The sequence below is a fragment of the Leuciscus leuciscus genome, assembly GCF_965113295.1.
Source record: "Leuciscus leuciscus genome assembly, chromosome: 3".
NCBI lineage: Eukaryota > Metazoa > Chordata > Actinopteri > Cypriniformes > Leuciscidae > Leuciscus > Leuciscus leuciscus.
This window is the reverse complement of record NC_138727.1, coordinates 17376270-17392841: the sequence shown is the minus strand read 5'-3', so window position 1 is coordinate 17392841 and position 16572 is coordinate 17376270. Positions and strand designations below refer to the sequence as shown.

The window sequence follows — 16572 nt, the reverse complement described above, 5'->3', positions numbered from 1 at the left end:
GGTTTTGAAGGGCTTTGAATTTAGTTCACTTCTGGGAAGACATATGTACTACTACAGTTAAATACTGTACAAACATTGTAAATATGATTAATGTACATGAGAGATTGCACAGGGGTTCCCATCTTTATCAGCTGAACCCCATTTTAAAATATGTAAATTAATTCAAATGTAAATTATTTAATTTGAGTACATCCTGTGATTTTTTTATTTATTAATAAACTTTAATAATAATGTTTGGTTAATTTCTGAATATAAATCCTGAGTACATTTTTATTTTATTTTACACATTTTTAAAATTATATATATATATTTTTTAAATATATATATTATAATATAATATCATATATAGGAATTACAATAATAATATGTGTAAATATGTTTTTCATTTATTCGGTATTGTCATTTCTATCACAAGCTCAAACATTTATTCGTATGATGCTTTTCACAAAACAAAAAAGCAGCTTTACAGAAAAATGCATGTTTCAACATTACAATTTAGAGTTGCCTGTTATCAGATGTGACTGTGTCAAAGTATTGTCCAAATGTCAAAAATGTACAGTAAGATAATAAGACTACTAAACAAATCATGCACTTAGCTAGGCTATATATCATTTATTGAGCTGAAAAAATATCTCATTAAAGCAATTATTACAATTTGTGATCATAATGATTACAATAGTCTATTATAGAAAATTGGTGCGTGTTGATTCAGGGTTTGATTAAGCTGAAGTCCTCGCAGGAGATGGTGTCGTCTCTTCAGAGGTGTTGGGGCATCTGAAGCCTTTGTAAGAGGCTGGATCCAAACTGGAGCTGACGTAGGCTAGTCTCTTATGAGACGGGCCTCCCAAGGTAGAGACAGAAAAGCAATTTGAAAATAATTAGTGGCGTATCTGCTTCTGTTGTTCAGAACATTTCAAGCAATAGAGATAATCATGTGCATTACATCTGAATGGAGTACAAGGTTATGATGTGCATTAGGCGTGAATGATTGGCTAAAGAGTCTCATTCTCATTTAAATTAGGAGAGTGTGTCTGAGCCCTAAACATCATCAGGAAGGCTATTCCTATAGGAGCCAAATGCGAACATGTTCTCCCTCCAGTTTAGTGGACTTAGATATCCTAGGTAGGCTGCTTACCAAAAGTCCAGAATTGTGTGACCTTAAACTGAGCGTGATGGATTGTAGGGTGATAGAACCTTCTGCAGTTCCCCCATGGACCTCTAGTGTCTTGCGAGCGGCTGTTGGGGACTGGGGACCCCCTCCATTACACATAGTGTCTCTCAATGTAGCCTACAGTTATCTAGCTCGACCTGCCGGTCGTTTTTGGTATTGGTCAATCAGAAGCTTGAGCAAATCTGTCAACTGGCACATTTCCACTTCTATAAAACTCTCTTTCATTCTTAGTAAAATATCATAACAGTAAACTAGATATTAACTATCCTTAAACACTTAGGCCTATACCAAATTATAGCTTCAGTAAAAGTTTAAGCATGTTGCTTAAAATGTTCACATCTGTCTAAAATTGTATATCAATATCAATGCACAGCACAGGCCTACTACTTAATAAGAACCATAATAATATTAGCCTAAATGAATAATAGGCTAATAGATCAAAAAAGCAATTTTTTTCTTGCTGAAGTTGCTGTGCCACATATTTCATTGTGCTCCCATGTTTTTAGGTAAATGTCATGTACATCTGATTGTTATTATTGCTCCAAATAGTTAAAGTATTGGATCAGTTGTGTTTTTCTCTAAGTCGGAAAAAATGAGCCGTTTTCGGGTTTTGTAACGCTCGTTGTTTTCCACTGGTCGCCGCAGTGCACCATTACCACAGATCTAGGCTACCTCAAAGTTAGTCTGAACTTGTTTGTCCACTGGGTGCGCTAGAGGTCGGCCATTTAATGTCTTGCTTTCAACTCTTGTGAATCACTGCGTTGTCACCGGTCCAGTTTCACCCCGCCTGCCAGTCCGTCCGGTGTCCGTCACACAGTCGCTATGGACGCACGTCAATTTGTTAAACTTCTCCAACTTGGATTATCGGACGTTTAGTATCGGCTTCCCCTTTAACACGACTGAAGAGACTTGCCAGACGCGGAGTGATGAACAGCAACCCCGAAACAACAGAGTTTACGCCTGTATACCCGTGAACCTCTATCCGCACACAACACAATGCTCAGACATTTGTGGACGTGTTTAGTTGCTTTATAGTTGTTTCAGGTTACTCGGCAAAAACGGAATTCTGTTAGGCTGTCGTCTTAACGCACTCCTTGGAAAGAGATTATTGAACGCCGTAAACTTTTAAAGGTGTAACGTTACATATTTGCCCCCCTGTACGCCGCCGCTGCGAGGACTTACTGTTACCCCTGATTTGAATACAACTCTAGCCCGGGGCTCGGAAATTGGCCCACTTCGAGATATTTTTGTCTTTTAGAGAACGTAGCCTATGGGGTTTTACAAATGACGGCTCTGCTTAAAATGAGTCGGAAGCGTTAGGGGAAATGTACGAGGTTTGACAAAGGAGATCTTTTGTTACATGTGAATGCACGCGGACAGAATGGCGTCATATGTGGACAATAGTTTTCGGCACGCGATCATGAAGAATCCTGCCGACAGGACGCAACAGGTAAGAGACAACAACTGTACCAATGATGCCTAGACATAGCCTGTATGTGATTATTTACTTAGTTTAGCTGCTACACAACAGCCATAATGTCCATCATTGTTTTGGAAAACTGTTGAATTTCTAAATAAAGCATTGTATACTCAAACTGACTTAGAAGGTCTCAAGACAAGGGGATATATCCCCTTAACTCAAGCTGGCTTACAACGTTTAAAGGGTTATACTGCTTAAACTGATTTAAAAGTAACCGTAAATCGGTTTATACAACTAGAGAAAGATAGCTTGAGTTTTATAAACCGTTTTTGTTGGATAGAATTTACACAACTCAAGCTGACTTAAAACGTATCAATTCAAGACAACGGTTTATACAACTAGAAAAAAGTTTTTACAACTCAAGCTGAATTACAGTATTTTAGTAACGTTAGTCTGTTTCATAAAACAAAAAACTATTTACAAAATCCCAGCTGACTTAAGAGTTTCCCCTGATTTTACAGACAAGGCTTAAGTCTAGTCCCAGAGTAAAATGCATGTTTGAGATATCTTAACTGAAAGCAACTTGCATGGACATATTTCAAAATATGTCAGTGCCATTGTTTTGACTCAAGATACACACCAGTAATGTTGTTTTTTTCTAAGACACATTTGTAAAAGCTACTTAAATGCCCTAATTGAACCAAGGCTTAATCCTGAATTAGTCTAAGCACTGTCTGTGAAACCAGTTTCAAGCTGACTTAATGGCCTGGTTTCACAGACAAGGTTTAGATTAAGCCAGGATTAGTTGTTAGGCTACATGTTAGTTTAATTAGGACAGCTAAGTAGTTTTTATAAACTTGCCTTTGAAAAAACATTACTAAATTAACTGCATCTTGAGACAAAATAATGGTCAGTGCAACTTGCTTTGAGTTTAAACGGGGGGATGGGGATGGATTGGGGGATGTCTCAAGACAACGATTCATACATCTGAAGCTTTATTACAATGTCTCAAGAAAACGGGTTGTACCACTCAAGCTGTCTTAAAATGTATTATTCAGTTTAAACAGCTAGGAAATTGTTTCTGTAACGATTTATACAACAAAAGCTGACTTAAATCGCTTAAACGTCAAGGAAACAGTTTATATACTACTCAAGAGCCAAGGTGACTTAATTGTTGCATTTATACATTGTAAATCAGCTTGAGTTGAATAAGCAGTTGTAGACATTTTTATACACAGTTGACTTAAAATGTCTAAATGAAACAGTGTCTCCGTCACATAGTGGGCTCAGACGTTGGATACATTGTTTAATTTAGACCTGCTTGTTTAAAGGCGCCAAGAGTTCCAGTTCTACCTATTTTTTTGGGAATTGCGGTGTCCCTTTAGTATGTAAGCAAAACGAAGTCAAGCGACTTACTGTTTTGTTCCACATCTATGCTCAGTTTTGTCGTAATCAGAGCCCACAGTTTTTTTTTAAAGCATTGCTTAATATAGTCACACACTCATCAGGCTTGTTGCTGTGGTATTTTAGAAGCGTATTACTCATCTGTCGGAAGGGAGTATTTCCTCACCATCCCCTGAAATCCAGACTAGATCATCCTCATTTAAACCAGCTGCAATAAACAAATGTCACAGCGCCATTTAACCCCGGACCACAAGCTCATTAGAGTTTCATCTCTGTAAACTACCAGCATTGTTTGAATGTCTAAGCACACTGAACCTCCTATCTGTGGCCACATAAAACTACATTTGTGTTCTGTGTGTCACAGTGTGTGGGACATTTGGCTTGTGAGTTTTGAGCCCAGGAATTTAATGAATCAAAAGAATGTGAGGAATGTATTTTATAGTGTTGGCTCTTCAGTTCCAGGCCCCTGTGTGCTGCTTTAAAGACATAAAGCAGTTCCTTAAGGATTTTATATTTTGCTTATAATTAGTGTGATATGTTCTAAGCTACAATATGACTCCTCTGTTACCAAGGAAGGATTACGGATCAGCCCCTGGGACCTCCGACTCACAGAGGTCTCAAGCTGAGAGAAACCCAAAAGCCACTGTTTGAATTTGTGCCTGTGACAGTTGCCCCAGTGTGAAATAAATGAAGAGATAAGCACTAACACCTTCTTAACACATTATTGCAGCTTTGATGTTGTATACTAACTTTTTTATAATTAAATAAATACATTGTGCCTCTGACTGCAACCTATTAGTTAAAAATGTGGGCAAGCAACCAAAAAGTTGTGTGTTTAAATATGGCAGGAATTGATCCATGAGCTATTACCACTGTAACTCGCGGTATCTAGTGGGCTTTTTAATTAGTTTTTTGTAAGTCACCTTGGATTAGTGTCAGCACAATGATAAATTAGGCAAGTCCACAAGCTGCTAGGTTTTTCAGATGGTTATTAATGTCAATCTGATTACCACGTTAAAGTAGTGTTTTGGTCAAGGACCAGGATGGGTTAGTGTATGCCTATAACTAGGGGTGTAACTACATTGTTATATCGAGATATCGCGACATAAAATTGCAAAGATAAAGTAATGTTGGGGTAAATAAGATTTGTGATATAGGTGTTAGTTTTATCCAAGGCTCAGCTTACTGTATAAGGTATAATTCAACCAAAAATGTCAATTCTGTCATCATGTACTCACCCTCGTGTCGTTTCAAACCTATTCGATTTGACTACCAAACACATGAAGATATTATTTATGAAACCTGAGAGATTTCGGTCGCGTCATTTAAAGTCTATTCCTCTAAAACTTAAAAGATCCAAAAATGTCATAAAGGCATCATAAAAATAATCAATCGAGTGGTCTAATCCAAGTCTTCTGAATAAAACATGGATTTTTTTATGATGAACAGATTTACAACGACGCACATACTGTAGTAAACACGGACGTTCAAATGCTTGCGTGGTGTGCAAAAACAACATGATTTATATTTCTGTTGTCTGCATGAACATATCAGTTTGCTTTCTCGTGTCACTAGCAGTATGCTACTTTGCTGCATAACGAATGCATAAAAGCAACAATAAACTAATGCAAATAGGTGGCAACAATCGGGACATTAAACATTTGGGTCGGACTTGCATGTATTTTTTTCCAAACACTTCTTTGTGCTCTCAAACGCTGGGTCCTGATAATATAATAGAAATAATATTATTATTTCAATGATAATAAAGTAGTAATAATAAAAATTAAAAAACTCTCTTCTTTATTTTGGCAGTTCAATTAATAACATTTTATTTTTACATAGTCTTTTGGCTTATAATTTTACTTCAAAGGATGTATGATGGTTTCCCAACAACTCATTTCTGAGGCCCTGATTAAACCTGGTATTAAGATGCATTTTGGTTGATCGGATCACAAGTGGACTGTGCTAAATGGAGGTGTAAATAGGGTCTAAAATATTTTGAGCTTGTTGACTTTCGACCACTTCCAGAGATAGTCGAAAACGCATTCGACCGGATTGCTTTCTTGTAAATGCTCATGTGGTCGAATGTGTTCAAACAGCCACAAAAGACTCTCCGCCTACTGACCTAATGTGTTGGGAAGCGCACTAACCAGACAGGCCAAATTTGGTTTGAAGGCGGAAAACGTACCAAGCACAATGTTCTCTCACCATTGCTGATTTCTAAAATGCACTCACAGCGATTGGCACGGTCTTGTGGCTATCAGAGCAGAGACGAAAGCTGCTGCTCTCTGTATGTTTTTATCTGTCATCTCTAGCCGCTTTCATATAAATTGTGCAAATTATTTTGTCCATTAGATTGAAAGATCAGAAAAAGCCCATATATTTACCCACACATAGACCCTCCCCTCTAAGACACGACAGAAGTGGTTGAAAGTGGACAAAAGTGACGGATTAAAACACCAGGTGTAAACGAATATGTCTCCCTCATCTACTTGTGATCCGATTGAACAAAACGCATCTTGATACCATGTGTAAACAGGGCCTAATTGGTCAAACAACACTCACTGGTCTCCTTACATGTAGCCTAACTCTCATTCATGATCTTAACACTTTGCATACAATTAAAGTTGTGATGAAATGGAATTAGCGACATATTTTGTGACGTACATTCGGGTGTAATATATTGCACTCAAATAATTATGAAGTAATCTAGTTTAGTTAGTACCCTCAGAATAGTAGTGTAGCACAGCAGTAGTGGGAGGAAGGACAGCAACTTAGATTATACAATAATTGCATAAGCTGCCAAAATTATTTGATGTAGGACTAGTAGTTCTCCATTAAGAACAAGCTTGCTACATTGGCTTATTTTATTTTTTAGCAATTTCCCGGTTTCTTTTTTGTTTGTTTACTATAAGCATTTGCACAGATGCCATGTTGCAGTTGGTGTATGTTCATAGCCTCAAGTGTGTGGCACAGGTGAAAGTTTTAGTCAATACTTAATACTAATATGTAATGCATGAAAAAGTATATACAGCTTTGTATAATTTTGTACAAGTAAAAAATGTAACTGACTATAACAAGATCCTAGTTCACATTATAATAAATTGTCTTGCCTTTACATCTCTCAATCTCATGTTTTTTTTCTCTCTTCCTGCACTCTTTTTTCACAGGCTCATATATATATATTCAGTCTCGTATATGGTTGCCCACAATGAGACCGGAAAGCCACACTGCACCTTACTTCTGATTGTGTTTCTGCAGAACATTCTCATGTCTGTGGTGTGTGTGTGTGTGGGCACGGCACATGTGTGAAGAAGTGTGTTTGTGTGCCGTTAGCTATTATCCATTTGTAAACATTTCAGGATATTGAAGCTTTGGTCTCACCAGAGACCATTTTTTCCTCTGTTGTGCAACCAATTGTCTGTGTTCCCTGGCCAGTTATTAATTTTATAAGCCTGTTACGTCCATGAGCACACACATACTAGAGAAAGTGTGTACACAACAGGTTCTTTAGAGTTTTAAGGTGTTACTTCCCCCTGTATTGACCCTTGCCTTTGTATGCTTGCTGAGAGAGCAACAGGAAAAGAACAGAAGAATGAGATGTACTGAGATAGGAGAGGAGTAGAAGAATGAGAGGAAGAGGGAACGAGAGACCAACAGAAACGACTTTAATTGAGGTTGACGTTCTAGAGACTAAACTAAGTCTTTAAAGGGTTCCTATTATACCCTTTTATGAATTCTTGATTTTGTTTTTTGTGGGGTATACCATAATATGTTTTCATGCTTGATTGTTCAAAAATGCATTATTTTTCATAGGCTATATTTTATATTACATCCCCAGTCCCATTATTACTCCCCAGTCTGGGTCAAACACATCGTTTTCGATGAAGCCCATCCTTCTGAAATACAGAATGTGCTGGTATTGGTTAGCTGGCCCAGTGTGTTGTGATTGGCATCACAAAATCATGGATAATTTTCCTAAGGGGCGGTGAGCAAAGCAAGTGCTTACAAAAGCTAAAGTAAACACTACATCAATACTGTCATGTTTGTTAACAGGCAAGCTGAGGCAAAGCTTTGCCCTTCGTTTACATCATAGCTATCATAGCAACTACATAAAACTTATAAAAACTTGTAATTGGAACTGTTAATAGAAAACACAACTACAAATAAAGTTGTGATCCATAAACAACAGATAGTCCCGAACAAAATTGGAACGGCTACGTCTTTCAGGAGAAGCTTTTGTGCATTGTACTCTCTGTCTGCAGTTATCTGTAAAATGTGCACCGCACAGACAAACATTGACGTTATAATGTTCAGGAACATTGTTTAAAATAAATGTTAACACCTAATTTCATCAGCCTTAGGATAAACTTTTTCTTGGGGTGGAAAAACAGCAATAACACTCTTCATCTTCTCTAGCACAGCTCAACCAGGCCTCGCCAACTTTTTTGCGTAATCCGTGGGATTATTTAAATGTATTCAAATACAAGCTACAGATTGAATATGGCCTGTTGAGGAAGAATAAAAAATAAATCAACTGATTTAAAAAAACTTTTCACATTCATCAACTGTCACAGTTGATTTTCTCACTTACAATTTTTAATACAATTTAAAATATTAAGTGTAAAATAAACAATTGTTTCTAAACCTCAACTGAATTATTTATTTATATAATAAATATTATTATATTGACTTATTTGATGCTGTAGTAGTTGGACTGAGAGGCACAGTCTAATTTTGTGTTAATGTTGTTGGTTTAGCTTGTAAAAGCTTTTTCCTGTCCAGACGTTTTCTTATATTGTTTGATTTAATATTGCCTAATTGCCAGTTTCGTAAAGGTTCTTCCTAAATTAAATTAATCTATTCCATATTTTCTTTTTTGTTGTAAATAAAGTTGATTCGGTTCATATGCTCGAGAAAAGCATGTTGTTCATGACGTACGTCAATGTTGTACAAATAAAACCTGTCCGAAAATGATTTTAATACATCTGCTTGAGAGCTTTCCAAGTTATCATTGTTCCATAATTATGACAACTGGTACATTTCTTCCATTTACCAAAAATTGTGCCACGCACAAATGCTACCCACACAGATCTCATAATTATTTTCCTCTGAACCATAAAAGTGCCATGTTTCATCTGCATGATGATTAAATGTGAGACATCTGTTTGTCTGAGTTTCCTAATTCGTTTGAGCTTGATGTGTTGGAAACGCATCAAATCTCAGAAAAATAAATAAATAATAATCTGTCTGCACGGATCACTTTTGGTCCATTATGCTAATTTTAGGCTTTTTTATGAGGCGCTGTGAAAGTTGAGAACAGACAACAAGAAGGTTTTGAAGAATTTGAGCTCTCCAATGATCCAATGTCTGCTCTGAATAGAATACTATACTGAATTTTGTGTTTCACCTACAGTTGTTAAAACGCTGATTTGTTTTAATCACAAAATTTACAATTTTGTAGTGAAAATGTTTGCTATTGTGAGCTGAATGGGGAAAGAACAATGTTTATACTGTCTAATTTTACTTTGGCATTGTGGGAAAAAAATGGACTTTGGAACGGATTTGCATTCTTCCGAAATGCATTAGCCTTGCAGTTTCAAAACAATGGTTTCATTTCCTCCCTCCTGTTTTTGTGTTGTAGCAAATCAGCCATTAGTGAGTGAGACCTTCTGAAATGACTTTTTGAGAAACGCAGACTCGCATGTTTTTGAGTTTTAAATAGAAAAATAAAAACACTTCTTCATTTATCTTTTGTACATATCACAATACTGAATTTAAAACCTCTTGATTGGCCACAAAATATAAATGATGTAAATGGCTATTGTTATTCCTACTGAAAATAATGCCTAATTATTAGATTTACTAGTTGGAGGGGAGTGGTTAAGGATATTCAACCCAAGCCATAAAACTGACGTCAGAGCTAAAGCAAATGTTCAGATTTTTATTAAAGATTACCACGACAAACTAATATTTTTTTCAGTTTATTAACTTGCACGGGTTAATTGTTCACCACAAGACTAGTAATGTGCGCTAACAAAGTAAATGGGGTACATTTATGACGACTAGTATAAGTCATGACGACTTTAAAGGGACAGCAGCCTCATAAACTGTTGCTGTCTGTTTCATTAATGTTAATTTAAAAAATCACTCACTGCTTTTGACTGAATCACTTTTGTATTTTTAATATGAATCCGTTTGAATTCACACAGTGAAGACTAGTGTTTTGTTTTTTACACTTGATTATTCCATATTTGTGTATTTCTTACTGCATGTTAGATAAACCTTGGCTACTGTACCTGAAAAACCTTTTATCAGGGAATGACGCAAAAGTTTTATACAATATTACAATTTTGCGCGCAAGTTAAATTCGCAACTTTGGATGGAAATATAGCAAGTGTTGCGTACTGAGCAATATGCCCTGTATTGGCTCAGAGCCTATGAATATCTAGTTCTGAAGGACACCTCACAGAAACTTAATAGAAAAAAAGCATTGCTAGATGGGTTGGAAATGTTTATATTTGTGACTGGGGCCAAATTCTCAGCTGTGATCCATTTATTCTTTTTCCAGAGCTTTGGTGACATCATGAAGGTCAGAGGTGAAGCTGAATTGGATTATTTTTAGACAAGGATGTTTCCGTTTTTTACCCAAGTTAGGCCCATTGAGCATGTGAGGGGGAGTGAGAGTCATTTCCCTGATCCTTACTTACGTTTTTCTGTTCCTCTCTCCCTTTATTGAAGTGATGTGTCAGTGCTGCTAAGTGCTTTAGTACACATTACTGTATTAATAATAATGTCTTATCAGCTTTTCCTCTCCTCCTTGCATGTTATTCTCAATCCTGTGCATTAATCAGCACTGATAAACCAACTCCTTACTTGTCAAAATGTGGGCACGGACACAATACACGTTTTTAGCAGAATCATGACTGTTTTTAGTCTACTGCACGGTCTTTTTAATGATGCATGTTTAGTCAAATTAATAGCAGGAATGTGAAGGCGGTTGTTTTCATTACTTAAGTATAACAGGCCCTCACTTTAAGTGTGGGATCTAGATGTTTCAGAGAAATGGCTACTCAAAACATTACCTACTTTGTGGTCTGCCTGATTGTTTTGTTGTGTGAGTGAATCACCTCTCTGATAGCCTTAAGGAGTTTGTGGATGTTATGGAAAGACATGAACCAGAGCAGTATTGCTTCATATTTGGTATTGCCTGCTGGTGGATGTTTACACAGTCACAGAATCAAAGTTACACCAGGGTCATTAAGAGTAATTAAAGTTGCATTCGGGCTGGTTGGAATGCTCAACAAATCAAATGTTTGCTCTTATTGGAGAATGAATTTACGACTGACTTGTAGTTTGCTTTGCAAGCCAAGCTGATATAGGAGAGAGTGTTGTTTAACATAAAACATGTAGGCCTACATATTTACTTTAAATATTACAAACATGCCGTAAAGAAAAGAACAAATATTGTCTGTTCTGACTTGAGTTTGAATGAACAACCGTCCTTGTAACACAGAGCCACATCTTAACCGATCTAGTTCCTCCATGTTAGTGTGCTTTTCATGGGCTGACAGGAATGTGAGTAATTCAGGGTCAGAGGTCAGAATCTGAATTTATGTAGTCCTTCTAGACAGATGCTGGTCTTATTCAACATGTATGTGACGTGTACAGGATGCATATGGATATTTGAAGCAATACAATGGCCTATTCACCATCTGAACTGTTGCTCAGACAATGTTTTACTCAATTTAGCAGCACTCATTTCTCGTTTGTGGCATTGCTGTTAAATCCTTCCCCCTCTTGTTCACCCAGCTGGCTATAATGGTTTGTCCCACCTGCCAAGTGCTGACCCTGCCATCGAGACACCGGGGTGGAGGGAATTTCACGCTTTACACACAATGCGTTGTGAAACTTAGAAACCGCACAAACACAGATGCTGGGCAACCGTTGGCTTTTTAGTTTTCATTTGTACATTTTCAGTTTGCATTTTCACAGGGACCTTCTTAGGAAAACAACTTGAAAAACAGTAAATGCTGGGTCGGTTCCCTTAATAGGGAAAGCACTGAATCATGTTCTAAACAAGTAATACACGGACACTTTTTTTCCCTCATGTTGTGTCATCAAAGCTCTCTCATGGCTAAATAAATAGCCATTTGTTTTGGGCAATAAAAAAGACATCACTTGTTTAGACTCTGTTACCTCAGTGTTAATGATCAGATCATTTCATGCGTAGTCGATAATGTATTGCTCTTCATTGTTGTCAGATCTTCATTATAAATTAATACTTGTATAGATGTTCATTGTAAATAAATGGGCACTTTACAAAAAAGTGCTGTGGCTGTAATGTTACAATCATTTCAGATGGTTGGATATGACAATCATTTGGGACCATGGTTTATATAATCATACTCTAAAGTACCTCGAGTACTTCAAAGATTCATGGTCAACCATGGTACATGCCTAAAAAATATGGGTTTGCCATGGTGCTTTTTTGTGCTTTTCCATGGTATATGGCAGTGATAATGTTATGGTTTCAGATATGTTCATCATAGGGCTGTGCGATATAAAAAATGTATCATGATATGTTTCATATCGTTCGGTATCGATAACTATTGACATTTTATAACCTTTTTTTATTTAAATTTTTTTAAGACAAGTAGAAAAATTTGAATTCATACAACAGTTTATTTTTATTTTTATTATTTATCTAGGCTACATTATTAAGGCAAACAACAAATTATATTAGTTTTAGCAGGCAGTTAATAATGGAGAAATTTGAATCTTTCTCAGTAGATCTCACAGCAATGTTATTACTTCTGTGGCAAATTCAAATGCTTCCTTTACTGGATCTCTTAGCGCTGTGTAGTACGGTTTGTAATGCGCACCGAACCTAAAGCCTTGTACCGAATGGTTGAATACGTGTATTGTTGTTACACCCCTAGGACAATACAAACCTCTAAAACTGTAAGAGATATTGGGACGTCAATGCGGTGACGCAACCGAACACGAGAGCAATGCAACCTGGCTGTTAAGATCTTATTGGTTGTGTGCTTGTCAATAGCCGCGTTTCCACTGTCGGGCCAGGGCCGGGCTAGGGCTTTAAACGGGCCGTGCCGGGCTGATAGCCTCGGGCTAATGGCACCGGGCCTGCGTTTCCAAGGTCGGGCCAGAAGCTCCACAGCGCTTCACTAAAACACGCCCGTAACACGCCTCTCTGGAACAACGTCACACTAACCCATTCACCAACTAGTGTTGTCAAAAGACCCGGTACTTCGGTACCAAGTCGGTACTAATTTTTTTTTAAACGTCACGGTACCAGGTTTTCTCAAACCCGGTACTTGATGCGCGTGCATGCCCGAAGCGCGTGCAGTTGCGTCCTCTTCATAAAAGCGCTGATGGCGATCGGCGGTGCTGCTGCTGATGTGGTGCTGATGTTTTTGCGCGTGCAGATACGTTATTTCAAATGGCGCGCGGCAAGCGCGCTCATAATAGAAGCGGCGCGCTCGCTTTTCCATGTGCGTTCATGGATGCATAGCAACGACAGACGCCACGGGAGTACAAACGCTTGTGCGAACTGCGCTCTCCATGACGACGAGGAAGTGTGACATAGGCCTATTAATTGATTTCTAGCCCTTGCATTAGCTTTACTACTAGATATATTTATGGAGATGAGAAATAAAAAGCCGTCATTAATATCAGTCCGTCAGAAAAGCAGTTCTAGTCTTATTCTTGGCTGGATAACTCTTAGCAGGTTTAAAAAGCCCTTTTAAAGTTAAATATGAATACAGTTTTGGATTAAATAAAAGTATAGTCAAGTCAAATAAAACATTTTATCTCCTGTATAGTTTGGTAATGCTACAATAAGATACCATTCATTAACATCACTTAATGCGTTATCTAACATAACACATTGAGTGAACAATATATTTTTACAACATTAATTAATGTTTGTGAATGTTATTTAATACAAAACACTTGATTGGTCATGTTTGTTCACTTCATTCATTGTGCATTAAATAATGTTAACAGAAATAATGTTAACTTTGATTTTAAAAATGTATTTTTAAATTAACCCCTAAAGGAGAATAATTGCGACAGTATATAACTATTGTTTTTTTTTGTTAGGTAATTATCTAACAAATGGAATCTTATTGTAAAGTGTTTTTAATACTACAGTTTCCATCTTTGTGATATACACTTTAATATAATTATGTAAATTTAATCTAAATTAAGCTTTGGTACCGAAATTGGTACCGAGAACCGTGGATTTTCACTGGTATCGGTACCGAATACTGAAATTTTGGTACCGTGACAACACTATCACCAACAAATGGAAGTTTTATCAGAAAACTAATCAGAAATCACTGGAAACAGCGTTGAAAACAAACATGATAAAAGCGGCCGTTTGCTGGCATTTTTGTTGTTTACTTGAATATTTAAAACCCAAGCATCGATGTTTTACCACAGGTTTACAATAAAAAGTGATACATTGATCATAATGAATTAATTTATGTCAAAATTGCACATTAGTCACTCAGAAATAAATTACCGTTAGGTCTAGGCTATTTCACAAAAGAAAGAGGACACACTTACTACTTCAGTCGCGTCTGTTACTGTTTATCTGGTAGTTACAGGACATATTTACATCACATTTAGAAAGAATGATAATTTCTACAAATATATGCCACCAAAAATACGACCTGAGGAGCTTTAGCACTCTCTCGACTCCAATACAGATATTTTCAGTCAGAGAAACAGAGGAAGCTCCCGAAAAAAAAGTTGCTTTATTTTATGATAGTCCGGTATAATGAGACGAGACGTAGGCTACTGACAGATAAAATAAAAACATGACTGTGATAGCCTTTATGATTAGTCTGATTTCTTCAAGCGTTCACTATGTTTTTTTACTATGCGTATCTTCAAGCGTTTACTATGTTTATTATGGTAATGGTTAGCGCGCATAGTCTTTTGCATCACAAACACAAGGCATTCAAACATGAACGCGAGTTAAATTATTTTTAAAGTCTTTAATGCTGACAGAATCATCCGGCGCTGCCGTCTCCCGACTCAGGTGAACTCCGCCTCTGTTCGTAACCACTCCTCTAGCCCGAGCTGGCGCGCTCTGGCCCAAGGTATTCGACGGGCCAGAAATCCTGGCCGTTGGCCCCGAGTAAGCCCCGATCAAGCCCCGGAAGTGACAGTGGAAACGCGACTGGCCCTGGCACGCACTAGCACGGCCCGGCCCTGGCCCGACAGTGGAAACGCGGCTAATGGTAACACTGATTTATCAAAACATCTGATAGGGTGTTTAAGATCTTCGGGCGATGCGCGTGCATTTTAATGAAAATATCGTGCGCTATATCGAGCTTTTTTCATATCGTTACCGACAAGGGTTTACGTCGATAAATACAGATACCGTTTTATCGCCCAGCCCTTGTTCATCATTGCGTATTGTAACAGTGGCTGCATCTGAGTTACACTTATTTAGTAATATTCATTGCTAATTTGTGTGGTTAGTTGACTCATTGTTAGTTCTATAATTGGTGTTCAGTATTACACTTTACTACACCTGTGCATACAAACTGTGAGAGAACTTAAAGGAAAGTGGGTGTAAAGTTTCTTTCTCTGCAGCATGTGTTGGGTTTGGTTTTGAGGTGGCTGTGTGAATGAATAATTTTTTATTCGTACAGGAAAGCAAGGAGGAATGAGGATAAAGAAGAACTTGTGTACTGATTCATGTAGAGGAACATACTTGGCATAACGAAACTGAGAAATTAAAAAAAAGGGTATCGGATGAAAAATGATACTGATGGTGCTCTCAACTACAAAGCAGAACAGGTTTTTTCTAAAAGGAAATAGTTGTTAATCTTGTGTAGTACAAGTCATTTGGCTATATTAGTTTCCAGATGGAGGATGAGTGGTTGTGGGACTTAACAAAATGGTACATTTTAAGACTATGCAGAACTTTTGATTTGAAAGATGTTAACAGATGTAGGAGCTCTAAAGAGAAAGCACGCTCTGGGGGTTCATTAGAATATCAAATAAAATTGGTCAGATTTAAAAAAATGTTGGTATGAAAAGTAAGTTTTTGAAAAGCCTGTCAGTGGTACATGATGCAATCAGAAAACAGAAGCTAGTTGAGTTTCCCAGAGGAATCATTAACTACGTTTCCACTGTCCAAAAGCGAACGTGCTAGTGCATGCCAGGGCCAGTCGCGTTTCCACTTCCGGGGCTTGATCGGGCATCCTCAGGGCCAACGGCCGGGGTGGTTTGGCCCACCAAATACCATGGTCCAAAGTGGGCCAACTGGGGCTTTGAGGAGTAAGGTTGAGAATCAAAAATCAATTATAATTTTGGATTTGATAAACATTGAAGAAAAGTATTCTGGAAGAGAGAAGAGAAGGTTGAGTTCTTGTTATCATTGGTGTCTGAGAACAGATTTATTTGTATATTCTTTATACAGAGTATCATTTTTATTCATTTTCCACTGAATTATGCGATCTGAAGGGCTTGAAACAACGTACAGAGTGCTGTTTTATTTTGTGCGTGTCTGTTATGAGTCGAGCTCATTCGATCG

General features: G+C 37.4%; 1 protein-coding gene across 2 annotated transcripts in view; it reads left to right on the top strand.

Annotated features, from left to right (window-relative positions):
- The first annotated feature begins 527 nt into the window (after nt 1-527).
- Nucleotides 528-16572, top strand: part of rapgef2a (Rap guanine nucleotide exchange factor 2a) — a 47134-nt gene continuing 31089 nt past the window's right edge. The window contains exon 1 of one of the 2 annotated variants that reach the window (XM_082164653.1): nt 528-2621. In XM_082164653.1, the coding sequence (XP_082020779.1) occupies nt 2538-2621 (84 nt within the window). In that variant the 5' untranslated portion in view covers nt 528-2537. The remainder of the gene's footprint in view (nt 2622-16572) is intronic. The other variant, XM_082164654.1, reaches the window with a different exon arrangement.